Source organism: Drosophila santomea, chromosome 3R (genome assembly GCF_016746245.2).
Source record: "Drosophila santomea strain STO CAGO 1482 chromosome 3R, Prin_Dsan_1.1, whole genome shotgun sequence".
NCBI classification, from domain to species: domain Eukaryota; kingdom Metazoa; phylum Arthropoda; class Insecta; order Diptera; family Drosophilidae; genus Drosophila; species Drosophila santomea.
In genome coordinates, this window is record NC_053019.2 from 5,282,921 (window position 1) to 5,296,048 (window position 13,128).

The window sequence follows — 13,128 nt, forward strand, 5'->3', positions numbered from 1 at the left end:
TTTGTATATGCACAAACTTTAAAATTCTATTTACCTTCATTAGTGTATATTTATTTTAAATCAATTTATTTTCAAGCTATAATCACTAAAGTAAAGAGACTGTGCAGCCCTTGTTATTGCCAAGAAAATGTACTAGAAAATACCGCAGTAGCTTAGCTGTCAGTGTCACTTTTCTCGTTTCGCCTGTTTTATTTGCCACGAAATGGTTTTGCTAGACAATTCGAACGTAAATAAATGAAATACTTTCAAAATAAAAGGAGAAATTATCGTATTCCCTTTCAGTTCATCCTGCGCCTGGAAAAGATCGCTAATGCGGCCAAGAAGGACTCCTCCTTTACGTTGACGTTCAAGCGATGTAAGTGGATCCCGAAAAACATGGTGATTTGGAACAAATTTGCAATCTAATTAATGTCCCGTAGATGATGGCAACGATAAGCCCGTGCCGAGAGCAGGACGGCCACCGCTGCCCAAGCCGGAGACCTATATGTGCCTAATGCGAGCCCAGTCCAAATCCCAGAAGGTAATTTCGATCGAACTGACTAATTAATATTAATAACAATAAACCAACCTTCCCGACAGATTTCCACCGTTGTTCGGCAGGAGGATGTGCCCGCCATGATGGGCATGTACTCGCAGTTCATGAAGAGCAAGATGGACGGACTGAAGCGAGTGAAGAAGGTCAAAAGCAAAGCCAAGGCGACAAAGGGTTAATCCGGGAGTAGTCTTAGTTAGATTTTATTTGACTGTTAACTGGTCGTTTGTTTTAAATCTTAAATGCATCATTTTGTACGGAAGATAGGCTATACGTCTTATTTCTATCATCAATCCGACGCAGATCGAGCAGCCACTTTGGCAGTTGTTGCTGCCTCAACCCGTAAATGAACTTTGGCCTTATCAGATCAACCAAACTGTAGAGATCCTCGTTCATGTGGTTCTGACTTATGAGCTCCTCGTCTACGTAAATTACGTCGATTCCTTGAAAGAGCCCTGTGCGAAAGCAGTCAGGAGCCTTCGGCAAAAAGTCCAGGTAGCCTGAAAGGCACTCCACAATCAAATATCGTGTATGGCCGTCTACAAATATATGTGTTGTTAGACTACCAACAGACAAAAGACCCAGAGGGAATACCAACTTTCTATATAGAACAAATGGCACTCCAAGCCGTTTTCTTTTTTTCCTGCTGGTATCAATGTAATGGTGATCTCGTTTCCATCGTAAACTATTCGGGTAGGATTATTTGGAAGCAGGGTTTTAAATGTGCAGCTCTCTGAAACAGATTTTTGGGATTTCAGCCGTGAGATGTCCAGCTGAGACCCTACAGCCAGATTGCACCAATTTTGTGGAATAATTAGATCTCCTGAGGCGGCTGATGAAAAGAGCAAAGCTCCACAGTGCTGGAAGGCAAAATGGTATTAAAAGCGAGCTCATATAGACTGTATACGTACCTCCTCATAAGAACTGTAAGCCTTTCCTGATTCCACCTTTAGGGGCTGGCCTATGTCATTCAAAAACATTATTAGTTATCCGCCAACTTCTTACGCATTTGTTTTTTTTATTTTTGTGTTACCAGATCGCACCAACTAGAAAATCCGAATTCTTCAAGAACAATTTTCTTCATAATTTTCTAATTTTAAGTTAAGTTGTGGAACATTTTGTAAATATAAGAAAATCCCTTCATAGAAAAAAACTCACTCAATATTAATTAAATCTGATAAAATACATTTGTTTGGTCGCATCAAATCATTCTGAAATATTCATTCCAAAATCGTTATACTTACATATGTATATCTGAACTTCAAAAACATCCAAGCACCTTTCCTTTTGTAAAGCAGTCAAAGAAAAACACGGATTTTAGCTTAATAAGTATAATGGTTTTCTTTAAACTTTTCGTTTTAGTAAACGTACATACTGTTTGTTATATTTCTATCACAATGAATATTTGTGTCGCGCGTGTTAAGTGTGAGATGGGCTTGTCTTTGATAAAGAATTCGATCACGATACAAGGGATACAATGAAATTTACTTATGCTAGCATCTAACGCTTCACGAACAAATCGCCACGCATAAGTTAGTTTTAAATTTTACCAAATTTATTTTTGCTTTTAGAACAAAGACAGTCTTTATCAATATCCGAAGGAATCTGCAGTTGAGTTCCCCAACTTTGCTGCACACCCGATATTGCGGTGCAATAGATGCTTGTTACTCCACATTTTGGCCATTGATGAGCAAGTGTGTGCGTAATGTTTAAAGATGATGATTGCAATGGTAACGTAAGGGGATATAAAGTATTTGGAAACGAAAAAAAGATTCTATCATCCCTGTACATGTACATTTGGGGAGCAGGGCGTCCCCAAGGTGCTGGTGTACAACAAGAAAATGACTAAGCACATAGAGTGCACATAGAAATACATAGAGTGCACATAGAAATAATAACAAATAATAATTATCACACCTGATCCCGCCTTCCAATCCAATCAAGTTTAGTGAAAACTGCCATGCCCCTCAAACCGAAATTTAGGTTCAAGGCTATACAGTTGCAAATGATTTGACCAAATTTAACGAGACATAGTAGTAGGACTTCAGAACTTGGGCGCCGAAATTAAATTATATGAATATTTTGCATAGGTAACTGCTTTCTAACCGATTCCCTCAAGAACCTAGTTGAAAGTGTTGTAGCGCAAGTTGCTATCTACATCGCCCACATTGCCTGCAAAGCTCGGACTCGGCGGCTGCTCCTGGTCCGCCATGAGATCTACGCTGGACTGCGAGTGACGCCGTTGACCCGGCCACGTGCAGGCATCGCGGATGCTGTCGATTAGGCGCTGCGGGAATGTCTTGTACTCCATGTCCACCGACTGCGTGTCGCCGAAGTTGAAATCCGCCACTTCAACATTGAAGCTGTGAAGCGAAAGAAGTGGTTGAAAGCGTGTCCATAGGTATTTTGGCAGTGCTTACCGATTTCCCCGTTGAATATAATAGGCCACGCCGAAAACAACAAGAATTACCGCCACCAAAGTGCAGCTTACGGGCACAACCACGACTGAAAGCTGAGATTGACGCTGAGCTGCGTAGTCAAATAAACAATAAATTGTAAAGAATTATATTTAAATTAACTTCGTTTTACCCACCTTCATACATGTTGATGGTGACCTGATTGAGTGTTTGGGAGACCTCATTGCGTATGAAGAACAGAATAGTCTTGCTTTCACTGAAGTAACGCATGAATTCATATGAGCAGTTTTCTATTGGTTCATACTGGTCGCAGGTCTCATTGCCCGTGGAGTTGTAAGGAGCTACAAGGAAAAGACAGTCATTATGATAAGAAGCAATAAGCAATTACAATGCCACTCACCAGTGAAGACTTGAGTGCACAGCTCAAACGGCGGTGATCCCTTGCAGTTGACATTGAGCTGAAGCACCTCCCAGTGTTGAAGCCAATTTTTGCCCGTGGTGCCGAAACCGCTTATGGGATCTAAAGTGTTTTCAGCTTTGAGAATTAGAAAACGGCTCATACAAAACATTAAACAAACCTACCCTTAGACACAACGCGTTGCTGGAAATAGCCGTATATCTGCTTGGGATCCTGGGCCACGAATTTTTTGGTCACGCAATTGAATGGCGGTTGAAGGCCGGGTACCAAAGTGAGCTTGGACAGCCTTCGCACTCCAAGCGGATTGACCAGAGCCACGGACACATTCCCACCATTCTCAGCGGAAGCCTTCTGCTGCTTTAGCGCACTGGTTATGTTTAAGCCGAGAAGGGCAGCGTTGGCATGCATAATCTGGGCTACATCGCGTTTGAATCGTGCCGGCGGCTTTGGAGTTGTTGCTTTTGTAGTTGTTGACGACGTTGTTGTTTTCGGAGTGGTTGTTGTGGCAGGTGTTGTCGTAGTTGCTGGAGTTGTAGATGTGGTTGTTGATGTCGTCGTCGTCGTAGTAGTGGTTGTAGTAGTAGTTGTTGTGGTGGTCGTAGTTGAGGGCGTCGGCTCCGGCGGAATTTCTAGTGAAGCCACCACTAATACCTCCATATCATAGTATTGCTCAGCTTTCGGATATGTGGCCAGATAGTCCAACGAACTAGACATCCCGAGATATGTGCAGTTCTGAAACCAATAGGTCAGAATGCGATAGCCCTTCGACCGCAGAAAAAGTAGGTCCGCATCGGAAAGCGATACGCTGTGATTCACCGCCTCCTGGGTGGACACAAACTCATGGGGTCTTATCACATTGTTCTGAATCAGCTCCAACCGGCCGCCTAGCAAGCTGTCCAGCTTGATTCCAATCGAGGCCTTGGCCTCTGTCACCCAGAAAAAGGAGACGAACTTCTCCACTTCCACTTTGATGACATGCGTGGCCGGTTGCTCCTGCGTGTACACCACAGACCAATTGCTGGTAGCGCTGTTCGTTTCAATCGCCTGTGGGGACAAAGGGAAGTGTTTAGTATATTTGGTAGCAGTTTTAAGCCACTCTGCATGCAAATTCGTCCACAATAGCAGCCCCCGATTGGCGCTGATATGGCCACGTACCAGGCACAATCGGAAAAGCTATGGCTGAATAGTAATTGTGTAAAATTACCATTCAAATGACGCCATATCAATTGAAGCCACATGGCTGAGATTAGAAAAGGAATAGTTTACGTCTGTTTGCACATGTAAGCGTTTGCTTGCTTTTGTATTCAAAATATATTTTTAAAATAAATAACTTATTGAATTCAGTGAATTAAACTCTATCTAAACGTGTTGGGAAAAATTGCGACGGAAATAATAAAATTTGTATGATTTTAATCGAATAAGAACCATTAGCATTGCGGTTTTCATTTGATAAATATTTTCAATATTATGCTCATTTTAGCCATTGCGGTTATAGATTTGAATCTCAAGTTTGCTTGATAGAAATAATGAATCGTTTTCGATGTTATCGTTCGTTTCGTTATTCGTTCTTTCTGAAGGGGGAATAATTAGGATAGGATTTCTGAATAATAACCAGGAAAGCAATGTATGTATGTATAATTATTTAGAAAACTAAATATTCTCCATTTTACTGTCTACAAAATGAAACCTTTTTTTAACCAACGTTTTGAATAAAAAGTTCTAGGATCTCTGAAATTAGGAATTGCCAAATAGGTGTCATTAAATTACACTCTGAAACTTTTGTTTAAAACACTTTAGAACAAAATTTGGTAATGAACAATTGGCATGGACCAATGCTAAACTAAAAAAAAAATGTTAGAAAGTTCTCCTTTGACCAAAAACGAAAACTTTTGGCTATAGGAATTATTTGCATTAATGATATACTGCTTAGCTGAGTTTGGGCAGGCCAACCACTTGGCACTAGTTCTCCTGACCAGTTTAATGATCGCCGTAGATGAAAACTCTGGGCTTGTAGACTGGCTTGCAATATTGGCATTTGCATTCGCAGGCAATAAGTCTAGTCACCATAATTCGAAACTTTTTTGCTTTGTTTAACACGTTCCGCAGGGGGATGGGGTAGGACAACGGAGGTGGAATTATTACCTTCCGATGGCCAGCACTGTCGGACCAGGTGAACCTGTAGGGCCTGCCCCCGGGAGCCGGTTTGTCGCCATCGAAAAGCTTGGCGGACACATTGATAGTGGATCCGATGAGGGCCTGCTCGGGAGCGGTGATGATGACGGTGTAACAGGTAACTGCAATGTGGAGTGGGCATCATTAGTGACACAGTTCTTGGGCTCGTTGGTTTCACCACCATGTCCACTCTGCACCATACATTAACCATCACCCACTTCCACCATTATCCATACCTGTCTGCAGCAGAGCGAAGAAAACCAGCGACGACGCTGCTAGCGACATGTTCGCCAAACCGATCGCCATTTCCGTCCACTCAGCGCTGGTTATGGAAAATCACTTGGGAGCACCCCTGCAGCGAGTCCCCTCCCTTACCATTAAATCGCAATCCAATTCGAGCGACAAATAAAATTATAACGAACAAAAAAGAAACACAAAGGGGTATCTCACTTTTCGGCGACGGATACACCCACTTTCACGACCTATTCTCTACTTTGAACACGGTTAATTGCTTTCGTTTGGGTTCCGGAGCACTGGACTCCGTGATTGTGTCGAATTTACTGCTGTAATTCTGTTATTGCGTTTTTAATTTGTTCTATAATTTCTGCAGCCTGCAGTGAATGAGTGGGCAATAGTGTGGCCAGGTGGCAAGCACAACACGAGCTAAATAAGGGCGTACTGCAGTTTAATCCGACGAAAAGCGCGCCATTCTTAAAATTCAAACTGATATTTTTCATGTTTAAGGGGCATGAAGCTTTAGCTTAAAACAAATCAAAGGGAACAAAAAAGATGTATTCAATACGTAAATATGTGGAAATTATGTAAATAAGTTGACGAAACATATCAATTTTATAAGAGGTATATTTTTTTCAAGCTGTTACTTTCTATAGAGTCCAAGACATACAATTTTAGTTTGTAGTACTTCCACACATAAAAACAAAAGAAACCCCACTAAAGCTTACCATTTTAAAAACACAAGTTTCCGGCAAACAGCTCTTTTTACCTTGTTAAAATACTAAGTTCGATTTATTCGTTAGTTGTAAATACATAATCATATATTACTGCGTACATATGCGTGTAGTTGTGTATATGTTAATATTTGAAGTAAACTTAATAGTACAAATGAAAGACAACGAGATGAGAAAGCAATAATTACTTTGGGATAAGCGAACCGCACAGAATTCTCAATACATTGTTCGGCGGCGCCGCCGGATTCTACTTCTTCTTGCTCTTGCCGAGGGTGAGCGTGTGGTGGGCGGTGACCAACTGCTGCTTGCGCCGCTGGAAGTCGAGGTAATCCTCCTCGAGCGCCTTTCGCGACTCCTCCAGCTTGCGCTTCTCCTCGGCGTGATCGCGCTTTAGTTTCTCGAACTTGGCGTGCAGGTCCTTCTCGCTCTCCTTCAGCTCGGCCTCCTTCTCCTTCACGCGCTGCACGAACATTTGGCGAACCTCTTCCTCCTTCGACTGCAGCTCGGCCAGATGGTTGGAGCGCTTGGCCTCAAACGTCTGCTGGAACGAGATTGGCTTGTTGTCGCTATCCACATCGCTGAAGCCCATTTGCTCAAGTCTTTTTTGGCGATACAGCTCGTAGTGCCGCGTGTGTGTCTTTTCGCGCATATCCTCCATGTTGGTGCGAATAAGCATCTCGCGAAGCTTCACAAAGTCGCAGTGCGTCTCATTCTCCACCTGCACCGTGCCCCAGGGATACTGGCGAGCGCGGATGAGCTTGTTCCCCACCTTAATAAACTCCGTGCTGCCCACCACGGCGAAGGGAATGTGCGAGTTCATGCTGGTGTTGGTCTCGGCCACCGTCTCATCATCGGTTGGGAACTGATAGATGTGCACTCCATTGGTGTTTAGCTCCTGAATGATCTTCGCCTTGAAGCGCTGCAGCTCAACCTTGGAAATGGTATCCGCCTTGGCAATCACCGGAATGATGTTCACCTTGCTGTCCAGCTTCTTCATGCAAACCAGATCCAGCGATTTGAGGCCGTGCCCAGTGGGGCAGATGAAGTAGAGGCAGATGTGGATGCGGCTGTCGTGACATGACACCAGCGATCGCTTGATCTTCAGCTCCTCCTGGAGATAGTTCTCGAACTGTGCGTCGATGTAGTCCACCACCGCCTTAAACGAGTCGTCCTTGTTGATCTGATCGCCGTAGCCCACCGTGTCACATATGGTCAGCTTGAGTCGCACATTGCTCTCCTGCAGCTCGTAGGTGTGTGCCTTCAACTTGACGCTGGGCAAGGTGTGGGGACTCGGTGTGGACTCGAAGCTGGTGTTGAACAGCGTGTCCATCAGCGTGGATTTGCCCAGTCCGGTTTCGCCTGCGGAGCGTAAAGATATTAAAATGGGGGTCAGATTAGGGGAACCTTCGCCCAAGTGAGCTCAATTGGCCACAGAAGCACCCAAGTGAGCTCAATTGGCCACAGAAGCAGTACGGCATTGGTGTCACGGTGAAATTGTAGAAAGTGGTGGAGGAAATCGATTGCCGGGCACTTTGCATACTAATCGTATCTGGGCGTCTGGTTATTTCAATTGTTTACCCGCAGACATGTACGCAAGTGATTCACTTTATCTGAGCAATGCACTCCAACATGAGGCACTTGAGTACATAGTACAGCGATGTCCAAACCAAAAGCATATTTTTTACGAAGTGCCGTTTAGTGCTGTGCAGCCGTTAGTTTAACTCTTTATTTATATCTCTAGTACTATTTTACTGACTTTGCTTTAATTCTTAAAGTTGAACATAATAAAAGAACACACCTTTATTTTTTTTAATTACTCACTACATCGAGGGACCACTGTATGTGGACAAACAAAACACAAGTTTAAAACATGCTTTAAGCTATTATGTCGTTATTGTCAAGGATAATACATATCAAATAATAGAAAACCAGGCACAATATGTTATCCTTCATGGGAAATGAAAAACCAGTGCTATTGCTTTGGCCACCACTGTTTTATATGCAAGTAAAACTTCGGTTGATTCACTGTGCAGCATACACACTCACACACGGAAAGTTCGCCCGCATATACACACCTATACACATGACGTTGAAGACAAATCCATTCTGGACACTCTTGTTGACCAGTTGGTCCGGCAAGCTGTCGAATCCTACGTGACCGGACTGCTTCAGGGTTCGGAGATGAATCTCCTTTTTGTCGACGAAATCCACTTCAACGGACATTTTCCAATAGTCAAGTCAAATAATCCAATAATCCGGGAACAGAGATCGGATCAAAGGCGTCGCCAACGAATCTGCAAGTGTGGCCAGTTTCGCCGAAGGGCTAAATACCAGCAGCTCAGAAAAATTTGTGGATAAAAATAAAAACAAAATTATAGCTAAAAGAAATTAATTCAAGAGTATAAATGTTATAGTGGTATCTTTATTCAAGTTTAAAGCCTAAGTGACTTTTTTAAATAATGAAATGTCTAAACAATTTACGAGCCATCTGGCATCTCTGGATCCACACAGTCGTCGATCCGGCAGCCCGCATTGCTGATGTGTCTACAGCTGTCAAAAGTTGCATGTTAAACGGAAAGTCGAAAGTTGAAGTCTGCGAATTAAATATTATTTACCACCCACACACTTGCTGAGCAACCACGATGTCAAAGGACGCTAATCCCAAGGAGGCGCTGATCAAGGCTGCCTACGCCGATGTGCATAAATTCGGCAATAACCGAGAGTTTGATAAGGCTGTCAAGGCAGTGAATCGCAGTAAGTTTCTCAGATTAAAGAGGATATAATCCACAAGATGACTCCCCTATGTCCTCTGTAGTCCTAGGCGTTGCCCCCGACGATCCCACGGCCCTGCACTGCAAGGTGGTCTGCCTGGTGCAGCTTTCAAAGTTCGAGGAGGCCTACAAGTTCATCGAGAAGAATCGTCTGTCCTCCCTTTCCTTTGAGAAGGCCTACTGCGAGTACCGCCTAAACAAACAACAGCAAGCGCTCAAGACTATAGATGATGCGGGCCTGCAGCCCTTGCCGCCGAATCTTAAGGAGCTTCGAACCCAGGTCCTGTATCGATTGGAGCGCTACGATGAGTGCCTAGACTCCTACCGTGACATCATCAAGAACACCAGTGACGAGTACGAGGACGAGCGAAGGACCAATCTTAGCGCAGTGGCCGCCAATTTGGCTGTGGACCAGACCAAGGAGGTGCCCGATGTGCCGGAGGACACCTACGAGCAGTACTTCAATAGCGCTTGCATTCAGGCTAATCGGCAGAAGTACGCCGAGGCCGAGCGCAAATTGCGCACCAGCGAGAAGCTCTGCCGGGAGTTCCTCGAGGACGAGGGTGCCTCCGAGGAGGAGATAATCGAGGAGGTGGACGTCATTCGCGTCCAACTGGCCTACGTCCTCCAACTGCAGGGCAAGACCAAGGAGGCGGCCAGCATCTACGCGGACTGCCTGCGCCATAAGCCTAAGGACGCGGCCTTGGTTGCCGTGGCCAGCAACAACTCTGTGGTGATCAATAAGGACCAGAACGTCTTTGACTCCAAGAAGAAAATACGCGCTGCCCTTGCCGACGCCTGTGAGCCCAAGCTCACCTCGCGCCAGAAGCAGGTCATAGCCGTTAACAACTGTCTACTGGCACTTTATACTAATGCCGGCGACCAAGTGCAACAACTTAGCCAAAAGCTAGCTCAGACCTATCCGCAGGTAGAATTTGAGGCGCTCCTCATTCGCTGCAGCCAGCTGGCCAAGGACCGCAAGCACAAGGAGGCAATCGATCAGCTACAAAAGTTCGCTGCAGCCCACAAGTCGCACGAATTCGTCAGCAAATTTGCTGTCATCCAACTTCAGCTGCTTCAGGTAAGTTACAAACAATTTAAACAATATGGAAACGTGTCCAACGAATTTCTTTCTTTAGGGCAATCGCAAGGATGCCATAGAAACACTACTGTCATTGGGCGAGGCCATGTACAAGCCTGGCGTTGTCTCCGCTCTAGTCTCCCTTTATCTGGGCACGGACAACAAGACAGCAGCCTCGGCGCTGCTGAAGTCCGCTGTTGACTGGTACAAGAAGAACAAGGTGAGCAGTGGTGATCTGTCGGATATGTGGCGTCAGGCGGCCGAGTTCCATTTGCGTGGTGGCGCTTCCGAGACGGCCGCTAGTTCCCTGGAGGAACTACTCAAGCTGAACCCCAACGATACCAAGGTTTTGGCCCAACTGGTCATCGCCTACGCCCAGTTCCAGCCCAAGAGGGCTCTTGAGCTGAGTAGAAAGTTACCCAAACTGGAAACGTTGACCACTGCCTCCGAAATCGACGCCCTAGAGGCGGCCAACTGGGTGATGTCAGTAAAGGCGGCAAAGAAGTCTGCCAATGCCAAGATCGAACCCTCACCGAGCACACCGCTAGAGAAAAAGAAGAACCAGAACCGGAAACGGAAGGGCAAGCTTCCCAAGAACTACAACTCCGAAGTGGCTCCTGATCCAGAGCGGTGGTTGCCCAAGTACGAGCGCACAGGATTCCGAAAGAAGCGAGGTGGTGCACGAGGCAAGGATGTCATTAAGGGCTCCCAGGGCATGGCGTCTGGAGCAGCCGATCAATAGTAAGCTCGTTAGATAAAAAACATTTAAATGTTTCTGATTATAATATTCCTTTACAGCGACATGTCCAACCGCGTCAATCTGACCAAGAACTCCCCCGCCACACCCGTTTTCCAGGAAACAGCACCTGGACCAAGGCAACAGCACCGTAAAGGTGGCCACAAAAAGAAGAAGGGAGGCCGCTTTTAAATTGACACAGATCTTATTCATTGCCTTTATACTTTGATTATAAAAACCGGTTTTGCATTTTAACTTATTGTACAACTGGTCAATTGATTAGGCTTTCTTTATTAATGTGCATACACAAAAATCTATTTTATTCATCATTGTCGTCATCACCACCTTTAATCTTCTTGCTATCCGAGGAAGCTGGAGGTGCGTCCTCCGCCCGCGTGTCGTACGAGTGATAATGCAACGTTCCTATCCAATCGAGCATGTTACGCTGCTCGGCTTCCGTCTTATAGATTTGGCTAAAGATCTCCCTCTCGATAAACTTCTGCACTTGCGCCTCCTGCGCCTGCCACGTCAGCGGATTGTGGATGCCATCCTTGCCGTAGCGATCGTTGTATCGCTCGTAGTGCACTGTGTCCAGCACAAGGCCCAGCCCAGGGGCCATCGGCAGGTCCAGGCGCTCCTCCGTCAGTGCACGCTCTAAAGTCGCCGCCGTCGTGTTTCCCCTTACAATGGCAATGGCTAAACCCACCATCTTGCGGATCTGGTGCAGCATAAAGCTCTGACCCTTGACCTTAAGTGTGACAAACTCTATGCCCTGGGGACTCCGGAATGGTTCGCTGCTTGTAAAGGACATGATGAAGCGCTTGGACGAAGGATCCAGGAAGCTTCTACAAGAATAGTAAACAAAATATTAGTTCGACCAACAAGAAAGTATAAACCTGACTTATTTACTTCTTGCTGGTAAAGTTGTGGAAATTCTTTGTGCCCTCATAGAGCTTTAGGGTTTCTTTCACTTTCTGCAGCAGCTCAGGGGAAATCTGAAAGGTGTCGTGCAAGTCTTCGACCTTTTCCTCAAATGAGGCAAAAGCCACGGTGGGCAGAGTGTAGGTGTAGGTCCTAGCATTGCACTGGTCCTTGGCATTGAAGCCTTTAGTCACGCGCTCTACGCCAAAGAGACGGATCTGTTGCGGCAGATCTGCATTGAAGGCCTCCAGGTCCAGCTCCTCAGCTGTAGGAAGAAATAGGTTTAATATTGTATGGTAAGGAAGAATAATTAGACTAACGCAGCTTGACGGAGCACACCTGTCGTGCTGCGGAGACGCCCTTGTCGGTCCGAGCGGCCCTTTGGAAACAGGAAATCTGAATCTGCTCAAAGCTGTCCTCTGTGATCCACTTGTGCTTTAGCATGACTTTGAAGAGCTCCTCCTCTATGGTCTGCATGCCGGGATTGCGTTGCATCCCATAGTAGTTTGCTCCGCAATAGCTAAGCAGGATGGCGCTCTTCTTGCGCTTGATCCGCTCGGCTGGATCGAAAGGCGCCCGTTTCACCCCGTTGGCGGCATCCTTCTCGTCTTGCTCCTTCCAATCGACCCATTTCTTGCGCTTAAGTGTTCTTTTGATGCGGTTGGCCTCTTTCACGGCTTCGCTCTCTAGTTCCTTGGCCTCTTTCCTGGCTTCCTTCTCCACCTCCAGTTTATCTAGCGCCTCTGACATCGCTGCAGCGAAGGATTTTTGGCGATTCCAGGGTTTGCAAAGGTTTTTCAGGCGAACTATTAAAAGAAAATGAATTATAAACTCTCATATTAAAGGTACGATCTTTAATAATTAACCTGCCTTGGTGTAGTCGTTTAATAGCCGTCTTAAAAACATTAAGTAAACAATTTTGGATTTAAAGTGGTGGAATTTACACACGTGTGATTATGCTCTTCTTCTTGCTCTGTGACGGACCAGCTGTTTTATTTAACAGTTTGGTTTGGCTCTTTATATTATGTTCATTCGAAAATCGGTTACTTTGAATTATCTTAATTATTATGTTTAGTTTCTGATTTTGTTTTTAAAATATTCTTCATCTTTAA

At 45.1% G+C, this 13,128-nt stretch overlaps 6 protein-coding genes across 7 annotated transcripts; 2 read left to right on the forward strand and 4 right to left on the reverse strand.

The window, feature by feature from the left end:
• Positions 1-76: 76 nt before the first annotated feature.
• LOC120454610 (signal recognition particle 14 kDa protein) lies at positions 77-794 on the forward strand. The gene is made up of 4 exons (XM_039640072.2): positions 77-226; positions 283-355; positions 420-520; positions 580-794. Exons 1-4 carry the CDS (start codon positions 203-205, stop codon positions 709-711), a joined length of 330 nt encoding a protein of 109 aa, XP_039496006.1. The 5' UTR covers positions 77-202; the 3' UTR covers positions 712-794.
• On the reverse strand, positions 708-1,586 carry LOC120454608. The gene is made up of 3 exons (XM_039640069.1): positions 1,444-1,586; positions 1,131-1,392; positions 708-1,071 (listed from the first exon to the last, which is right to left on the reverse strand). Exons 1-3 carry the CDS (start codon positions 1,510-1,512, stop codon positions 764-766), a joined length of 639 nt encoding a protein of 212 aa, XP_039496003.1. The 5' UTR covers positions 1,513-1,586; the 3' UTR covers positions 708-763.
• An 890-nt stretch (positions 1,587-2,476) lies between these two features.
• On the reverse strand, positions 2,477-6,170 carry LOC120454605 (G8 domain-containing protein DDB_G0286311). The gene is made up of 7 exons (XM_039640064.2): positions 5,776-6,170; positions 5,510-5,661; positions 3,532-4,411; positions 3,350-3,469; positions 3,126-3,290; positions 2,953-3,061; positions 2,477-2,895 (listed from the first exon to the last, which is right to left on the reverse strand). Exons 1-7 carry the CDS (start codon positions 5,843-5,845, stop codon positions 2,655-2,657), a joined length of 1,737 nt encoding a protein of 578 aa, XP_039495998.1. The 5' UTR covers positions 5,846-6,170; the 3' UTR covers positions 2,477-2,654.
• Positions 6,171-6,535: 365 nt separating this feature from the next.
• Positions 6,536-8,820, reverse strand: LOC120453999 (septin-2). The gene is made up of 2 exons (XM_039638967.2): positions 8,583-8,820; positions 6,536-7,866 (listed from the first exon to the last, which is right to left on the reverse strand). The coding sequence occupies exons 1-2, from the start codon at positions 8,728-8,730 to the stop codon at positions 6,755-6,757; spliced, it is 1,260 nt and encodes a 419-aa protein (XP_039494901.1). The 5' UTR covers positions 8,731-8,820; the 3' UTR covers positions 6,536-6,754.
• Positions 8,821-9,028: 208 nt separating this feature from the next.
• Positions 9,029-11,350, forward strand: LOC120453997 (signal recognition particle subunit SRP72). The gene is made up of 4 exons (XM_039638963.2): positions 9,029-9,261; positions 9,323-10,359; positions 10,418-11,100; positions 11,158-11,350. Exons 1-4 carry the CDS (start codon positions 9,150-9,152, stop codon positions 11,285-11,287), a joined length of 1,962 nt encoding a protein of 653 aa, XP_039494897.1. The 5' UTR covers positions 9,029-9,149; the 3' UTR covers positions 11,288-11,350.
• Positions 11,344-13,085, reverse strand: LOC120453998 (tRNA pseudouridine synthase A). Of its 2 annotated transcripts, none has more exons than XM_039638965.2 (4): positions 12,883-13,085; positions 12,337-12,822; positions 12,005-12,281; positions 11,344-11,940 (listed from the first exon to the last, which is right to left on the reverse strand). In XM_039638965.2, the coding sequence occupies exons 1-4, from the start codon at positions 12,920-12,922 to the stop codon at positions 11,415-11,417; spliced, it is 1,329 nt and encodes a 442-aa protein (XP_039494899.1). In that variant the 5' UTR covers positions 12,923-13,085; the 3' UTR covers positions 11,344-11,414. The 2 variants fall into 2 exon arrangements, with proteins under 2 accessions (XP_039494899.1, XP_039494900.1); XM_039638966.2 differs by having other exon boundaries at positions 12,887-13,078.
• Positions 13,086-13,128: the final 43 nt, after the last annotated feature.